This window comes from Gorilla gorilla, chromosome 15 (genome assembly GCF_029281585.2).
Source record: "Gorilla gorilla gorilla isolate KB3781 chromosome 15, NHGRI_mGorGor1-v2.1_pri, whole genome shotgun sequence".
NCBI lineage: Eukaryota > Metazoa > Chordata > Mammalia > Primates > Hominidae > Gorilla > Gorilla gorilla.
In genome coordinates, this window is record NC_073239.2 from 11,848,984 (window position 1) to 11,865,609 (window position 16,626).

Genomic DNA, 16,626 nt, shown 5'->3' on the forward strand with positions numbered 1-16,626 from the left:
TGTTCTTTATAAATTACCCAGTATTTTGTTATAGCAGCAGAAAATGGGCCAAGGCAGAAAACTGGTACCAAAAAGTGGGGCCATTGTTACAACAAATATCTGAAAATATGGAAGTGGCTTTGGAACTGGTTAATGGGTAGAGGTTGGAAGAATTTGAAGTAGGAGTCTGGAAGAAGCCTAGATTGCCTTGAATAGAATGTTAAGGGTGATTCTGGTGAGGGCTCAGAAGAAGAGAGCCATAGGGAAATTCTGGAACTTTTTGGAGATAACTTAAGTGGGCATGATCAGAATATTGATAGAAATGTGCACAGTAAAGCTATTCTGATGAGGTCTCAAGCAGAAACTGAGAGTAAAGGCCATCCTTACTATATATTAGCAAAGACCCTTGCTGAATTGCATTAGTTTCCTAGGACTTTATGGAATGCAGAACTTCAGAGCGATGAACATTCAGGCTGCTTTGTGGCTGCTTTTAACTGCATATAGTAAGGTGCGAGAGGGAAGAAATGATTTAAAAATGGAATTTATAATTGAATGTTAAGCGGAACAGAAAGACTTGGAAAATTAGCAGCTTGACCATGTAAAAAGTGAAAAGGTATCTTTTAGGAAAGTAAACCAAGGATGTGTGCTAAAGAGATGAGTGTGGTTACAAGGGAACCAAGTGTTAGTCAAGACAATGGGAGAAAGGCCCTGAAGGCATTTTAAGATCTTCGAGGCTGTGCTTCCCGTTGTAGTCTCAGAACACTAGGAGGGCAGAATGGTTTGGGGGAATCAGCCTGGGACACCCTCCACATGCTCACTGCCCATGGCCACCTTGGGAGTCTGCTCTCCACATTCTAGTGTAGCTTCCCCAGCTGTGGCTCAGATAGGCCCAGACGTGGCTCAGGCTGCTACTCTAGAAGGCACAAGTAGTAAGCTTTGGTGTTGGCCATGTGATGTTAACTCTGCAGGCTTGCAGACTACAAGAGTTATGGGGGCATGGCTACCTTCTCCTACTGTAAGAGTGTTGCAGATAGCACAGGGGGCAAGCAGAAACCTGTCTTGAGGCAGAAGCACTACAGAGCACCCTCACTAGGGCAATGGCTAGGGGAGTCATGGGAATGGGGCCACCCCCAAAAACCACAGAACTGTAGTGCAAGTGGCGTGCAACGTCAGCCTGTCAGAACTGTAGGCACAAGATTCCAACCAGTGAGAGCTGCATGGGCTAAGCCCAGCAAAGTCATGGGGGCAGGGCTGCCAGAGGTTTTGGGGGCCCAACTCCTGCCCCATTGTATCCAGGAAGTAGGACATGGAGTCGAAGGAGATTATTCACCAGCTTTAAGACTTAATGTTTTCAGCCGGGCGCGGTGGCTCACGCTTATAATCTCAGCACTTTGGGAGGCCAAGGCGGGCAGATCGCGAGGTCAGGAGATCGAGACCATCCTGGCTAACACAGTGACACCCCATCTCTACTAAAAATACAAAAAATTAGCTGGGCGTGGTGGTGGGCGCCTGTAGTCCCAGCTACTCGGGAGGCTGAGGCAGGAAAATGGTGTGAACCCGGGAGGCGGAGCTTGCAGTGAGCCGAGATCGCACCACTGCACTCCAGCCTGGGAGATAGAGCGAGACTCAGTCTCAAAAAAAAAAAAAAAAGAAGACTTAACGTTTTCCTTGTTGGGTTTTGGACTTACTTGGGGCCTCTTACTCTTTGTATTTCCTTTTTCTCCCTTTTGGAAGGAGAATATCTATTCTCTGCCTTTCTCACCATTGTGTTTTGGAAGTAAATAACTTGTTTTGATTTCACAGGCTCACAGCAGGAAGGGAATTTGCCTCAGGATGTATCATGCCTTGACTCTCGCTTATATATGATTTAGATAGACTCTGGACTTTGGACTTTTGAGTTGATGCTGGAATGAGTTAAGACTTTTGGGGCTATTGGGATGGAATTAATATATTTTGCATGTGAGAAGGACACGAATTTTGAGGGCCAGGGGCAAAATTGTATGGTTTGAAAGTGTTCCCCAAAAGTTCATATGTTGGAAATGTAATTGCCATTGAACAGTATTAGGAGGTGGGGCCTTTAATAGGTGACTAGACCCTGAAGGATCCGCGCTCTTGAAGGGGTTAATACCATTATCGTGGGAGTGAGTGAGTTCTTGCGAGAGTGGGCTCTTAATAAAAGGATGAGTCCGGCTGCCATTTTCTCTGTCTTGTGCACAGGCTTGCTAGCTATCCATGTGATGTCTTCTACCATGAGATGACCCTTCCCAGATGCTAGCACCGTATTCTTGGACTTCCCAGCCTCCAGTACCTTGAGCCAAATAAACTCCTGTTCTTTATAAATTACCCAGTCTGTAGTATTCTGTTATATCGGCAGAAAATGAACTAAGACACTGTCAAAAGACCATAAGGACTAATGACATTATATGTTGTATGTATTTAGCTAAATCATCTCCAGAAATCCATAACTTACAGATAATCCATCATCATAACCTTTAGTCTTACTATCACTGAGAAGTCTTACTCTCATACCAACCAATTTTCCAATTCTCTGACATCAACTAGGTATTTAACAATTCAATTCTGGGCCGGGCACAGTGGATCACACCTGTAATCCCAGCACTTTGGGAGGCCTAGGCAGGCAGATCACAAGTTCAGGAGTTCGAGACCAGCCTGGCCAATATAGTGAAACCCTATCTCTACTAAAAATACAAAAAAAGTTAGCTGAGCGTGGTGGTGCACGCCTGTAATCCCAGCTGCTCAGGAGGCTGAGGCAGGAGAATTACTTGAACCTGGGAGGCGGAGGTTGTGGTGAGCCGAGATCGCACCACTGCACTCCAGCCTGGGCGACAGAGTGAGACTCCGTCTCAAAAAAAAAAAACAAAAAAACAAACAAAAAAAACAATTCAATTCTGACACTACGTCTTAAGAGTTAACCATATCCTACAGGTTAAGGGCTCAGTCCTAGACCGTTCCTACTTCAGATGCCAGCCTTTGTTATTACCAGTGACTTCAACACATTCAAAAATCTTGGTTCACACATTCCACTCTTTGACAGTGGTTTTTTCTTGCCAGCTTATTTCTTTCAGTACACACCCTCCAATGAGTCTTTGTCCCTTTCAGGATTCTTCATCCATTGGTCCCATAATCAGTTAGTAGAATTGATTGCTCTTGAACCACCACACGTTCTTATCTTCCCATCTTGCCTAGCTTAGATTCGAGAAACATCAGTCATCATTCCTTTAAATACGCCATGGTCCCTTTGCCTTTCTGTTCCTCCGTCATACTCATCTAGTTAAATTCAATTCTCCACTTATGCCATGGCTACATCTGAGCAGCAGAATGTAACTAGAGAAACCTACATACCCATTTTAACTTGTCTCACATGGAGCCTTCAGCACTCCCCAGTAACTACTCTACATTTCCTTAATCAGTTTATTCTTTCACTCCCTCATGTCTCACACCTTCTGCTCTCTTAAAAACATCCACAAACCCTTCCCCTTACCTCTTATTCTACTGAAAAGATGGAAGCAACCAGAAGAGAACTACCTCATCTTCCCAACACCAAATCTGCCAAGTTATTTCTAAGACCAACCCTTCCACCTCTCTACTTATTCACTAGATTTCATTCACTCTGCATCACACAAAGACTTTGCTTTTCCATTTATCCTATCTCTCTCCTATATCATCATCTTCTCCCTCTGTACTATATGTATCGTTACCATCAGCATGCAAACACATTTTGGTTTAAGCTTCCAGGTTAAATTAATCCCCTCTGGTCCCATGGTCTTTCTCTGCCCCACTTCATAGCTATCTGCTCGTATTTATTTTACTCATTATGGTAAAAATCATTGGAAAATTATACCCCCTGTTTTCACTTCCTTATCTCCCATTCTCTTTTAAACCTTGTTAGGGTCAGACTACTCCATCATATATCATTGCATCAAATTCATATTTTTAAAACAAGTATTATAATAAAAACTGACTTTAAATAGGAATTCTGTAACTATTGAGTGAATGAATATAGCTTGATTATACTCGATGGAGGACTTTTTTTATGCTGTCACATTATTGAGTTTGGGGACATTAGCTACTTTTTCCCAATTTTGGGGGGGGAGGGTAAAGATACATATATACATATATATATATATATATATACACATACACATACATACATGCAAAAGATTATATAGTATATGGGTGCAGGGTATCAAGAATAAATACTGAAGTACCTATCAACCAGCTTCACAGACTATTAACAATACTTCTGAAGTCCCCCTGTGCCCCTCCTTGCTGCCATCTCCCTTCCTCCAGAAGTATCCACTGTCCTGAATTTTTACGAACTATTCCCTTGCTTTTCATTATAATTTTGCCACATATTAAATGTGCCCCAATATATTGTTAGATTTTACACGTTTTAATATAAGTGCAGTAATATATATTATTCAGTTGTTTTTTCACTGAACAATGTTTGTGAAATTCATCTGTGAGATTGCATGAGGAAATGGTTCACTTAATTGATATGTTATATAGTGAATGAGCATAATATACTTTATCTTTCTACAATAAAAATTTTAATTTTATGTATTAAAGTGTTACACACACGCCGAAAAATGTACAAATCCCAAATGTACAGCTCAGTGAATTACCACAAAGTAAACATTACAAACCAGTTCAAGAAACAGAGTATGACCAACACTCAAAAGCCACCCTTGAGCTCCCTTCTTGTCCTCCCCAAAAGTGACTACTATCTTCATTCCTAATCCAGAGATTCGTTTTACCTGTTTTTGAACTTAATTGATATCCTTTTGAATTTGACTTTTTTATCTCAACATTATGTGTGTAAGATTCCCCCAGCGACATGTAGCTATAGTTTGTTCCTTTCATTGCCATATAGTATTCTCTTATATGATATGGCACAATTTATCCATTTTATAGTGGATAAACATTTGGATTGTTTCCACTTTGGAGCTGTTACAGATAATACTGTAGTAAACACTCTTGGACATATATGTATGCATGCCTTTTTCATCAGTAGAGTTGCTCAGACAGGACACATAAAGTACACTTTAACCATTCTCCTTTTGGTGGATGATTGTGTTGTGCTTCTGTGAACATTTGTGTATATTTATCTAGATGCAAAATTATAATAGACATTCAGAAGAGTAGATACATAGGAATGTAATTACTGAGTCGGGACACATGTATCTTCAACTTTTTTAGATAATGTAAAATTGTTTTCCAGAGTAATTTATACAAGTTTACACTCTCACCAATGGAGTATGCATTTCTTGCTACACATTCTTGCCAACAATTATTATCTGACTTTATATTTTTTGCCACTTTGGAAGGTGTGTCATGGTTTATTGTGCTTTTAATTTTTGTGTCCTTGATTACTAATAAGATTAAACATATCTGTCTTTATGGGCCACTTTGGTTTTTAAATTTTATATTTTTTCTGCTTATTCTTTAGTGTGGAGATGTACTTTCCTCAGAATGACTCTTGGATTGGTTTGGCACCCCTAAACATTCCTCGCTATGAATTTGGAATATGCGTTTTAGACCAAAAAGTATATGTTATAGGTGGTATTGCAACTAATGTGCGTCCTGGCGTCACTATCAGAAAACATGAAAATTCAGTAGAATGCTGGAATCCTGATACAAATACTTGGACTTCTCTAGAGAGAATGAATGAAAGCCGAAGTACTCTTGGAGTAGTAGTACTTGCAGGAGAACTTTATGCCTTAGGTGGTTATGATGGACAATCTTATTTACAATCTGTAGAGAAGTACATTCCCAAAATAAGAAAATGGCAACCTGTGGCACCAATGACGACAACAAGAAGTTGTTTTGCTGCAGCAGTATTGGATGGAATGATATATGCCATTGGTGGGTATGGTCCTGCCCACATGAACAGGTATTTAACTTAATAATTAAATTGCATATGTTTGTGGATTTTTAAAAGTCTCATTAGCAATGATTTCTGAGTTTTAAACAATTTGTGTGTATGAATGAACTTCCGGCATTTGGGAAACTTAATCTGCTCCATGGATATAATTGTACTTGTTTTACATGGGAATTTAATACAAACCTAACAATCAAATCCCTCTCATTAAATTTTACGTTCATTCACTATAAATGGACTAGATTTTAAAACTCAGAAACCTAAAAATAAGATGAAGTTAGACAACTTTAGATTTTGTGTGGTGTGTACATCTATGTGTACAGTATGTAAATTATCTTTTATTGTATTGCTTAATAGAATAAAGAAGTAGAAATTTAATTCCTGTATGTCTATACAATATTATAGCACACCATACACTTAAAACCTTATTTAAATATTCCTTTCTGAATTCTTTCCTGTAATCATACATGTATCATTAGGTATCTGACTTGTGCTGGAGTTTGAATTTGTGATATCTGTATTCTGTAGTATTATCTGAATAAAGGAGAAATATGTATGAGAAAATAAAAGTATGAAGTAACTAGTTATATGAGAAATTAATCATAATTCTGAACCTTTATTGAAAATTGATGTTCCAAAGGTTTTATCTTTGGCCAGGTGTGGTGGTTCATGCCTGTAATCCTAATACTTTGGGAGGCTGACGTGGGAGGATTGCTTGAGCCCAGGAGGTTGAGGCTGCAGTGAGCCTTGAATGCACTACTACACTCCAGCCTGAGCAACAGAGTGAGACCCTGTCTCAAAAAAAAAAAAAAAAGAAAGAAAGAAAAGAAAAGATTGTATCTTTAATAGTAATTAGAGTGGTTTTTGTGTTAATTTGATTGTGAGTATTTTAATGACAGGGCATACAGTCAGCCCTCCATATCCACGGGTTCTACATCCACAGATCCAACCAACTGTGGATCAAAAATATTTGAAAAAATTTACAATAATAAAAAACAAAATAATACAGTATAATGGCTATTTGCATAGTATTATAAGTAATCTAGAGATGATTTAAAGTATACAAGAGGATACGTGTAGCTTATATGCAAATATTATATTGTTTTATATAAGGAACTTGAGCATCTGCAAATTTTGGTATCCTTGGGATGGGGTGGATCCTGGAACCAATCCTCTACAAATACTGAGGTTTGTTGACTGAGAAAGTGATGGCACAACAGCATTTCATCTGTAAATTTTTACTTCTGTTGAAGCCAAAGTATTCCTCCTTTTATTTATTTATATTTTTTGCCCTTAGTTGAAGGAAAAATATGGGACATAGACATGCATTTCTATTCTTTGAAAAGCTTCTGCCCAAAATTTGTAAGATAAAAGGTTAAGTATTTTAAATTTGATTATCTTGAAAGTCTTGCTGCAGTGCATCAACTCTTCTTCAATGATTTTGGTCTAATGGATTCTATCCTGGAGTTCTTTCAGAAACATTACCCAGTCTCTATTATGAACTCCAGAATGGTGTCACAGCCTGTTAAATGCTTATGGTTTTTTCAGGAAATAGGTTAGGGCCAGAACAAGCCCAACAATCTTACCTCTGTGCCTTTGTGCCCCTTCAGAGGAAACCATAGTCTTAAACAGCTGCTAGAATTTTCTAGGGAAGCCTTTTTGAAAATTCTGATTAAATTTGGATTCCATAATGCAGCTTAGAAATGCCACACGTTCTCTGGAACACAGTCTTGACTCAAATTCCTGAGTACTCCTAAATCACCCTGAGATAATTATGATTAGCCAGTTTGTACTATGCAATCTACAGTGATTGCTTTGCAGTAAGCCACATGAATTCTCCTGTGAGGAAAAAAAATAAAGGTTTTTCTTTTCCACCCCATTCTCTTCCTCTTCTCTTCCCCTTAACTGTATAGAAGATCCTAAAAACCTCTGTATTCAAGCCAGGCATGGGGGCATGTACCTTTAGTCCTAGCTACTCAGGAGGCTGAGGCAGAAAGATCACTTTAGCCCCGGAATTTGAGGCTGCAGTGAGTTCTGATCGTGTCACTGCACTCCAGCCTAGGTGACAGAGCGAGACCTGCCTCAAAAATAAATAAATAAAATTTAGGAACAAAAAAAAAAAAATCTGTATTCAGTTAGTGGTTTTCAAAGTCACGTGCATACTCATTTGACTTTATTCTTATATGAATCCCTTGAGGTTGCACTGTCCTCATTTTTGCAGGTGAGAGGAAATGACTTATTCAGGATTACACAAATCCACAGCAGTAGGGTTAAGGTTCGTTCAGCCCTAGGTATACAGAATTAGTACTTGAACCCAGGTCTTCTGACTCCAAGTTCTATGCTTTTAATATACTTTGCCGCTTGCACAATATAATGGAATAGCATATGGAATTGCACCTTGTTTACAAGGTAAGCTTTTATCTTTGCAATCTTATCAGCAAAACCTAAGCATTTGTGGCAGACTACTCTTGTTTAATATCTTTCTATTATGTGAACTTTTAAAGCTGTAGTGGGTTTTAGTTTTGCTTTGACAGGAAGAATGACACAGAAGATGTGTAAATTAAATTTTTTTTAAATATTTGCAGTGTGGAGCGTTATGATCCAAGTAAGGACTCCTGGGAGATGGTTGCATCCATGGCAGATAAAAGGATTCACTTTGGCGTGGGTGTCATGCTAGGCTTTATTTTTGTGGTGGGTGGACATAATGGAGTCTCACATTTGTCCAGCATTGAAAGATATGATCCTCATCAAAATCAGTGGACTGTGTGTAGACCAATGAAAGAACCTAGAACAGGTAATAAGAATTTATTAATTTCTAAACATGTAAGGCAATGTTTTCTATAATGATGTGATTGCAATAATAGTTCCTTGGAATATAGCAGTAGGAATATTACTTGTCCAGAAAAAAAAAAAAAAAGACTTGTATGTGGTAAACTTGAAAGACAATTAGGTAGACAAAAGTATATAGATTTCTTTATTGTGACTTTTATATGCCAATGTGCATATTATTGTTTCTCAAACTTGCTGAATACATTTTGGGAAATGCTTATACTAGAGTGTGTATTTATAGAAGCTCCTTTTGTCCATGTAACAAATGTCATCTTTTCATATGTTACATACATACAATCCTCGGATTGTTCTGTTTTGTTTTCTATTGTATATCAGTAATCTGTATGTTCACTTTCAAATGTTCTTTCTTCCCCAGGGGGTATAGTTGATCAAAAAGGGTTGTATTTCAGAGTTTGTAGAAACAAAACAAATCCACTTTTGTGGTTTAGGAAAAATTGTTATCTTTGAACTCAAACTCATCACATCATTTTAAGGGAAAGGTTTTAAGATACTGACGGAAATGCTTTAGGGAGCACTCCTCATACAGGTTGAATATTTCCTATCCAAAATGCTTAGGACCAGAAGTGTTTCAGGTTTTGGATTTGGGATTTTGGACTATTTGAATTATGCTTACCAGGTTGAGCATGCCAAGTTCAAAAATCTAAAGTGTGAAATGCTTAAGTGAACACTTTCTTTGAGCATCATATGGTGCTCAAAAAGTTTCAGATGTTGGGCCAGGCACGGTGTGGCTCACGCCTGTAATCCTAGCACTTTGGGAGGCCGAAGTGGGAGGGTCACTTGAGGTCAGGAGTTCAAGACCAGCCTGGGCAACATGGTGAAACCCCGTCTCCACTAAAAATGAAAAATTAGCCTGGTGCGGTGGCACATGCCTGTAGTGTCAGCTACTCGGGAGGCTGAGGCATGAGAATCGCTAGAACCGAGATCGCGCCACTGCACTCTAGCCTGGGAGACAGAGCAAGACTCCATCTCAAAAAAAAAAGTTTCAAATGTTGGAGCACTTTGGATTTCTTATTTTTTGGGTATTGGATGTTCAACCTATATTTATGATTAAAGAACCTTTTGAAACAAACATGCAAGAGAAACTGAAAAGACAAGCTGAAATGAACTGTTTTAGTGTTTACTGTAATTTGTTTCTTTTGTATCCTTGAGAGGGAAAGCCACAGAAACAATGAGAACTTTAAAAATTGGAGTAAACTGTTTCTTTTTAGAACTATATAAGATAATATCTAAAGTAGAATTTTTAGAAGCATAAATTATGTCATTTAATATATTTTAAATATTTCAATGTATTTGAAAACCTCATAAAATGATTTTTCTAGAATGAAATGAAATTTAAAAAAAAAGCCTATGGAAAGATATATACTCCATTTTCCTGTAGTGAAGGGAAAGGAAGAGTAGGATTAGAGAGGAGAGGTAAAGGAAGACTTCAACTCTTGCTTTTATTTATTTTATTTCAGTGTCTAGACAGGGTCCTACGCTGTCGAGCCAGGCAGGAGTGCAGTGGAACAGTCATAGCTCACCGCTGCCTCAAACTTTTGGCCTCCAGCCATCCTCTCACCTCAGTAACTCTTACTTTTATTTTAAGGATTTTGTTTTTCCATCAAGCTCATATGGCTCCAGTAGGCCCCCCATTACCCACAGGAGATATATATTCCAAGACCCCCAGTGGACTGAAACTGCAGATAGTACCAAACCCTATATATATAATATTTTTTCCTATAATATATATCTATGATAAGGTTTAGTTTGTAAATTAGGCGCAGTAAGAGATTAGCAACAACAATAATAGAATAGAACAATTGTAACAATATATTGTAATAAAAGTTATGTGGATGTTGTCTCCCTCAAAATATCTTACTGTACAGTACTCCCTATTTTCTAGTCGTGGTTGACTTCAGGTAACTGAAAGAATGGAAAGCAAAAACTCAGATAAAGGGAGGACTGCTGTATATTGCCTGTATAATTAATAATAGATTGTTAAAATGTATTTTAATAAAACATTAAAATACAAATTTATTTTTAGTGAGAAAAAGTATACTTCATGGTTAACATGTTTCTATCTTCTTTTTGCCAACCTTTCCTAGGAGTTGGTGCTGCTGTAATTGATAACTACCTTTATGTCGTCGGTGGTCATTCAGGGTCTTCCTATCTGAATACAGTGCAGAAATATGATCCTATCTCAGATACGTGGCTGGATTCAGCTGGCATGATATACTGTCGCTGCAACTTTGGGTTAACTGCACTTTGACAAATGTGAACTCTCGGAAATAGTATGGTGGTGAAACTTGTACTGCATGAACATCCGGATGGCCCAGTTTTCTGAAACCCACAAGCTGCATTGCTTTCTTTTTAACTTGAAGTAGCATGAAGACTCAAAAGTTTTGCTGGGTACTTTTAATTGACAAGTAGTTTTGGTTGCTCTTGATTACACAGTAAATCAATAATCAAAAAGAAAAAAGAGAAAAAAAAAAGTAAAGACTTTGCCAGTTGAATTGTGCACTTTTTCCCCCAAGACTGAGATGTACTAGTTTTATGTTCATAAGTGTACATGTAGACAAAACGTTGCTGCTTTTTTTTTTTTTTTTTTAATTTTAGCTCTCCTTCCCTGATAACCATGATTTTCTAGGATGAGCGATGCTTTAGGTGCTGGAGTGTATTGAATGAATGGACAGAGTGCTGATACTGCTTCTTGGATGTAAATGCTTCACATTTTTCATTTGTTTTAAAACAAACAAAGGGCTGCTTTTTATTTTGGTACTTTTAAAGGTTGTAAATAACATGCCAATAGGTAGTCATCTGAATACTTTCCTGCTAAATGGTTTTAGGGCTACGGATGTAATAAATTTTTAAGACAATTGCTTTTATTATCATGATATTTGGGGCCCTATTTTAGGAAATCAAATATTTACTGTTTATGCCTTTTGTATATGGGCAGGTTAACGTTGGATGAATTTAATTACCTATCTATGCTATGGTTAGCATGGATAGGAGTTTAAGCATATCAGGTGTTTCAGTTTTTCTTCAGTAGTACAGCAGGCCTCCCAGTGCTGATGTAAATATTTGAGCAGTGTTTAGTACCATTCTTAGTGCATATTAATTTTTTTCATATATCCTTATAATTTTAGTTTTTTAAGATCTTTGCTTTTTCAAAGTGTTCAGATATAAAATGGTGCTAACTGTAGGATTTATAACAAGGCTATAACTGATGTCCTTTTGGATGTTCAGTATGAGATATGCATGACATGTTTTGATAGTCTTTTGCATTTTTAATGGCTTGATTCATTTGTGCTTATTAAAAATGTTAGTGATTACGCTAATGTTAGCATCCAAAAATCATCAGAATGGCCTGTGTTATGCTTTTCATGGTTCCTGAATAGTGATTTAAAGAAAGTTACGCTTTTGATCTTCTTTCTTCTTGTGCTAGATATTACATGTCTGTCTTAAAAACAGAAATATATGCATTAAATATAAAGCACTAGGCAGTTATGCATTACTTTGTACATTTCTTAGGTAACTGAATATTTTAAGGTTATTAAGGAAAACTGGAACTCGATGTTTACTTGAGTAATGGTTCTAAGTTGAGTTCTACTTTGATTAAAGAAATGATCTTTTAAAGCAAAATTATTTGCTGTAGCCAGTGACAGCTTATTTAAAGAAAGTGGTTAACTTATTTGATTTTAGCATGTCTTAGTAAATGTCTGTTAGTCTTAAACACATTCACTTGCATTTTATTATGATGTCGGTACTTGTATTTTGGAACTGTAGTCATTTGATTTTCTTTTCCTTGATTTTTTTTTAAAACTGTCTGCGATCTCCTTATAAAGTCTCCGCAAGATAATTTTTCCTAAGAAAAAAATTCATATTATATTTTTAAGTGCCATAATGTTCTAGACTATTGTTAAGAAGCCATTTGTAATTATAAAACATAGGTTCATTTGTTGGTATATATGTTTATTTCTTGAACACTATAGCCGGGCAATTTACAGTTCTTTGTTCTTCCATAAACTGCCAGTTGTAGATTTGAATATATACTACAAAACTATGTAAAATCATTTTTAATCTTAAATGTAGTATCATGCTTTATGAATATTTGCACAGATTATAAAACCTTGCAAGTGATTTTTAGTCTCTTCTAATTTAGAACTCAACAGGAGCAACTAATAACAATTGATAGTCTGAGTATTTTCTATGTTGCTTGTCTGAATAACATAATAATATATAGCAATAACTTTTTCATTGATTTGAATAAATCTATTGCATAGAAATAGGTGCACTATTGTAGTTGGCCCAGACTTTATTTAAAGAAAAGCAGTTTAAAATAGATTCATCACATATTTAGTTTTAAATCCCCAATTCAGTTTTCTTTGTTTATAGCAATCAAATTATTAAATATATCCTATTATACTATTTTTAATCCCCTATTCCCAAAAGATAAGGGAATTTGAAAGACTGTGGAAAATGATTTTAGGATGGGCGCAGTGGCTCACGCCTGTAATCCCAGCACTTGGAGAGGCCAAGGCAGGTATATCACCTGAGGTCAGGAGTTCGAGACCAGCCTGGCCAACATGGTGAAACCCCGTCTCTACTAAAAATACAAAAAATTAGCTGGGCGTTGTGGCAGGTACCTGTAATCCCAGCTACTTGGGAGGCTGAGGCAGGAGAATCACTTGAACCCAGGAGGCAGAGGTTGCAGTGAGCCGAGCTTGCACCATTGCACTCCAGCCTGGGCAACAAGAGTGAAACTCCACCTCAAAAAAAAAAGAAAATGATTTTAATTATAAACACATCTATTCTATACATTGTATTTTAACAATATTTTACTCATGTATCATCTCCACTATCAAATTAGTGTATAATCATTTGGTAAATTAGATCAAAAACATATACTGGTCATTGTTTTTGAAAAATCTAAATTTCATCTTGGTGAAGACTAAATGTGAAATATCTTGGGCAGTAGTAGTGGGAGCCATACACCAGTGAACAAATTATGAAAATCTGTGAAAGGAAGAGGAAAAATGTTCAAAATTTAGAAGTATATTTATTTTAGGATTGCTTAACCTACTGTATTATTCGTAACAACCAGAGCTACTAATCTGACCTGACAACTAATATGTTTACATTAGCGCCTTCTTTTACAAATTTGTGAGAAGTTTCATTATGAACACTCTACTGACAAATTGTGAATTTAAAGCCACATGTTTCTATGTTAAAAAGGATCAAAATGTTTGGTTATAAATCCTCAGGATTAAAAGTATTAGAAATAATTATACATATTCAGGCAAGAAGAGAAAAGCTATTTAAGATTTCCCAGAAATATTTTGGAAAAGAGCAGCATTGGGGAATAGAAATTAATGTAATCAGTTGCAAGATACTTGCCTTCTATAATTATAACAACTTAATCTGTTAGGCACCTTTGGCTATTCAATAATCATTGGATGTTGTAATAGAATGTAAGTGGCTTTTAATGTAGCTCCAAGGATATTTATAAATTCTGTGTTATTGCTGTTATTGTTTTAAATATGAGTGAATATTAAATTATAGGAAGTGGTATCAAGTGATAGGAAAATGGCATTAGGTTTTGAAATTTTATTTTGATAATTTAACACATATGGAGGGTTTGCTATATGTATGAGATATTCTGTTAGATGCTGTGGGAGCTAGAGAGATATACTCTTTTTCACTCAAAGAGAGTAAAATATAGTGGGAGAGACCCTAATAACTATTTTGGTGAAGGATGAATCTAATTCCTTATCTCTGACATCATAAGAAGTGATTAGAGACCCAGTTTATGCATAAGCAATTCCTTAGTGTCCAATTAGGTTTTATTGGCATGAAAAAGAAATATTAAAAAACCTAATATTTATAGAACTCCAAATCTCCTAGAATTGGATAATGTATTTTCTAGTAAGAAAACTATAGAAATTTTAAATATATATATTTCCTGTAGTATCAAGACTCTGGCTGACATTGAGAGAAATATATGTACATGTTGTGTTTATTTTCAGTTTTGGTGTTGGATTCCTGGTATTGTCACCTAAGTGCTCATTTTCAGGAAAATCAGATTCTACAATAAACACTTACTGCTTAAAGTTCAGTAAACTTGTGATAACCTCATAACCTCTGTAGTCTAAAAGTTAAGGAATTATAAGATGTCACATGTCAAGTTAACATCCAGTTCTACTTCTTAACCTTTTTTCCCTTTGTAAACAGCACTTTAATTAGACATGATTTAATTAGATAACAATTATTCCATGGCTGGATATGTACTGGATTTTCACTTACAGTACATTGATTTGGTGTTGATACACATTTGAAAAGAGTGAGGAATACAATACATTTTTAATACAATAGGTTTACAAATTTTCCTACTGGTGTGAATATGGAGTCAAATAAAAATCCAGTTTACATCTCTGCAGAGAGAAAAATTGTTATCCATATGTCTTTTATATTATACATCTTTACTAGAGATAACTTATTGTTAATTTTGTCAAGTTATCATGTGTAAGTCCCATTTATTTTTAAATACTAAGCAAAAAGTTCCAAGTTTGCCTTAAAATACAAGTGAAGTTAAAGAACTGGATGATAATGCCTATATTTTTGCCTTATGAATTGTGCTGTGTATTATAAACCAGCAACAGTTTTGATTTTAACAGGATTCTGAAATTTTGTAGCTGTAGAGTACTAATATTTGTACTCTCTTGCAAAGAATGTGATCTAGTTGTGGATTATGTTAGTTTAAATGTTTTTGTATATGTATTTTACCTCTGAACATGTACCTTTTTAGCATCAGGGTTTTATTTTATTTATGTTTACATACTAAAGTGTCATTTAACTAGTTAAGAATTGTATTCTTTTTTATTTTAAAGGTTATTTGTGTGTATTATTGTGGTAATGTTCTGTAATTATTATGGTTAAATTTCATTTAATGTAAAATGTTTAAAATAAAAATGAAAAATCTACTTTGTATATGTCATATGATAATTGTGAACTGAACCAAGCTAACTTTGTCATGCTCAGCTCTTAGGGTTTTATGCATAGATAGGTAGTAGCCATAGAGTAGCCACTCCTTTACATCTTCATTAGCAGGTTACAGTGAAAACATGTCTTAGGCCCGGCCTGGCTCAGTGGCTCACACCTGTAACCCCAGCACTTTGGGAGGCTGAGGCAGGCAGATCACCTGAGGTCAGTAGTTTGAGACCAGCCTGGCCAACATGGTGAAACCCCATCTCTACTAAAAATACAAAAATTAGCTGGGCATGTTGGCATATGCCTGTAATCCCAGCTACTTAGGAGGCTGAGGCAGGGGAATCGCTTTAACCTGGGAGGCAGAGGTTGCAGTGAGCCGAGATGGCACCATTGCATTCCAGCCTGGACAACTCCATCTCAAAAAAAAAGAAAATATGTCGTAGGCCAAATTCTGCCACACATTCAGACGTTTACTAAAGAAACATTCATGAGTATAACAGGAGTAAAAGTGTTCAGTAAACCCATTGCAGTCCCAGCTTTCTGTCCTTTTAGATTCTCTAACCAGCCTTCTAAGAAAGGTTTACTCGAGGCAGACATAGTAATATCCAAGAGGATTTCATTACTTTTGTGGTCAGCATCAGGTAACCAGCAATCAAAGAAACAAGCAGTTAAGACTTGGGTGCCTTTTCTTAGGAAGTGGTAAATTACAGGCCTGAATGGATTCAGTCTTTATGAGTAAAAGTAACTTTCCTTTTTTCTTTTTTTTTTGAGATAGTCTCACTTTGTTGCACAGGCTAGAGTGCAGTGGCAGTGGCACAGTCTTGGCCACTGTGCCAAGACTGGCCACTCAGTGCAGCCTCCATTTCTTGGACTCAAATGATCCTACTGCCTCAGCCTCCTGAGTAGCTGGAAGTACAGGTGTGGGCCAC

The 16,626-nt window shown here is 36.6% G+C and overlaps 1 protein-coding gene across 5 annotated transcripts in view; it reads left to right on the forward strand.

Moving 5' to 3' along the window:
* Window positions 1-15,690, forward strand: part of KLHL28 (kelch like family member 28) — a 117,142-nt gene extending 101,452 nt beyond the window's left edge. For all 5 annotated transcript variants that reach the window (XM_055361870.2, XM_063697676.1, XM_019010105.3 and 2 more), the window contains 3 exons: window positions 5,450-5,893; window positions 8,467-8,675; window positions 10,816-15,690. In XM_055361870.2, the coding sequence (XP_055217845.1) occupies window positions 5,450-5,893; window positions 8,467-8,675; window positions 10,816-10,979 (817 nt within the window). In that variant the 3' untranslated portion in view covers window positions 10,980-15,690. The remainder of the gene's footprint in view (window positions 1-5,449; window positions 5,894-8,466; window positions 8,676-10,815) is intronic.
* The last annotated feature ends 936 nt before the right edge of the window (window positions 15,691-16,626 follow it).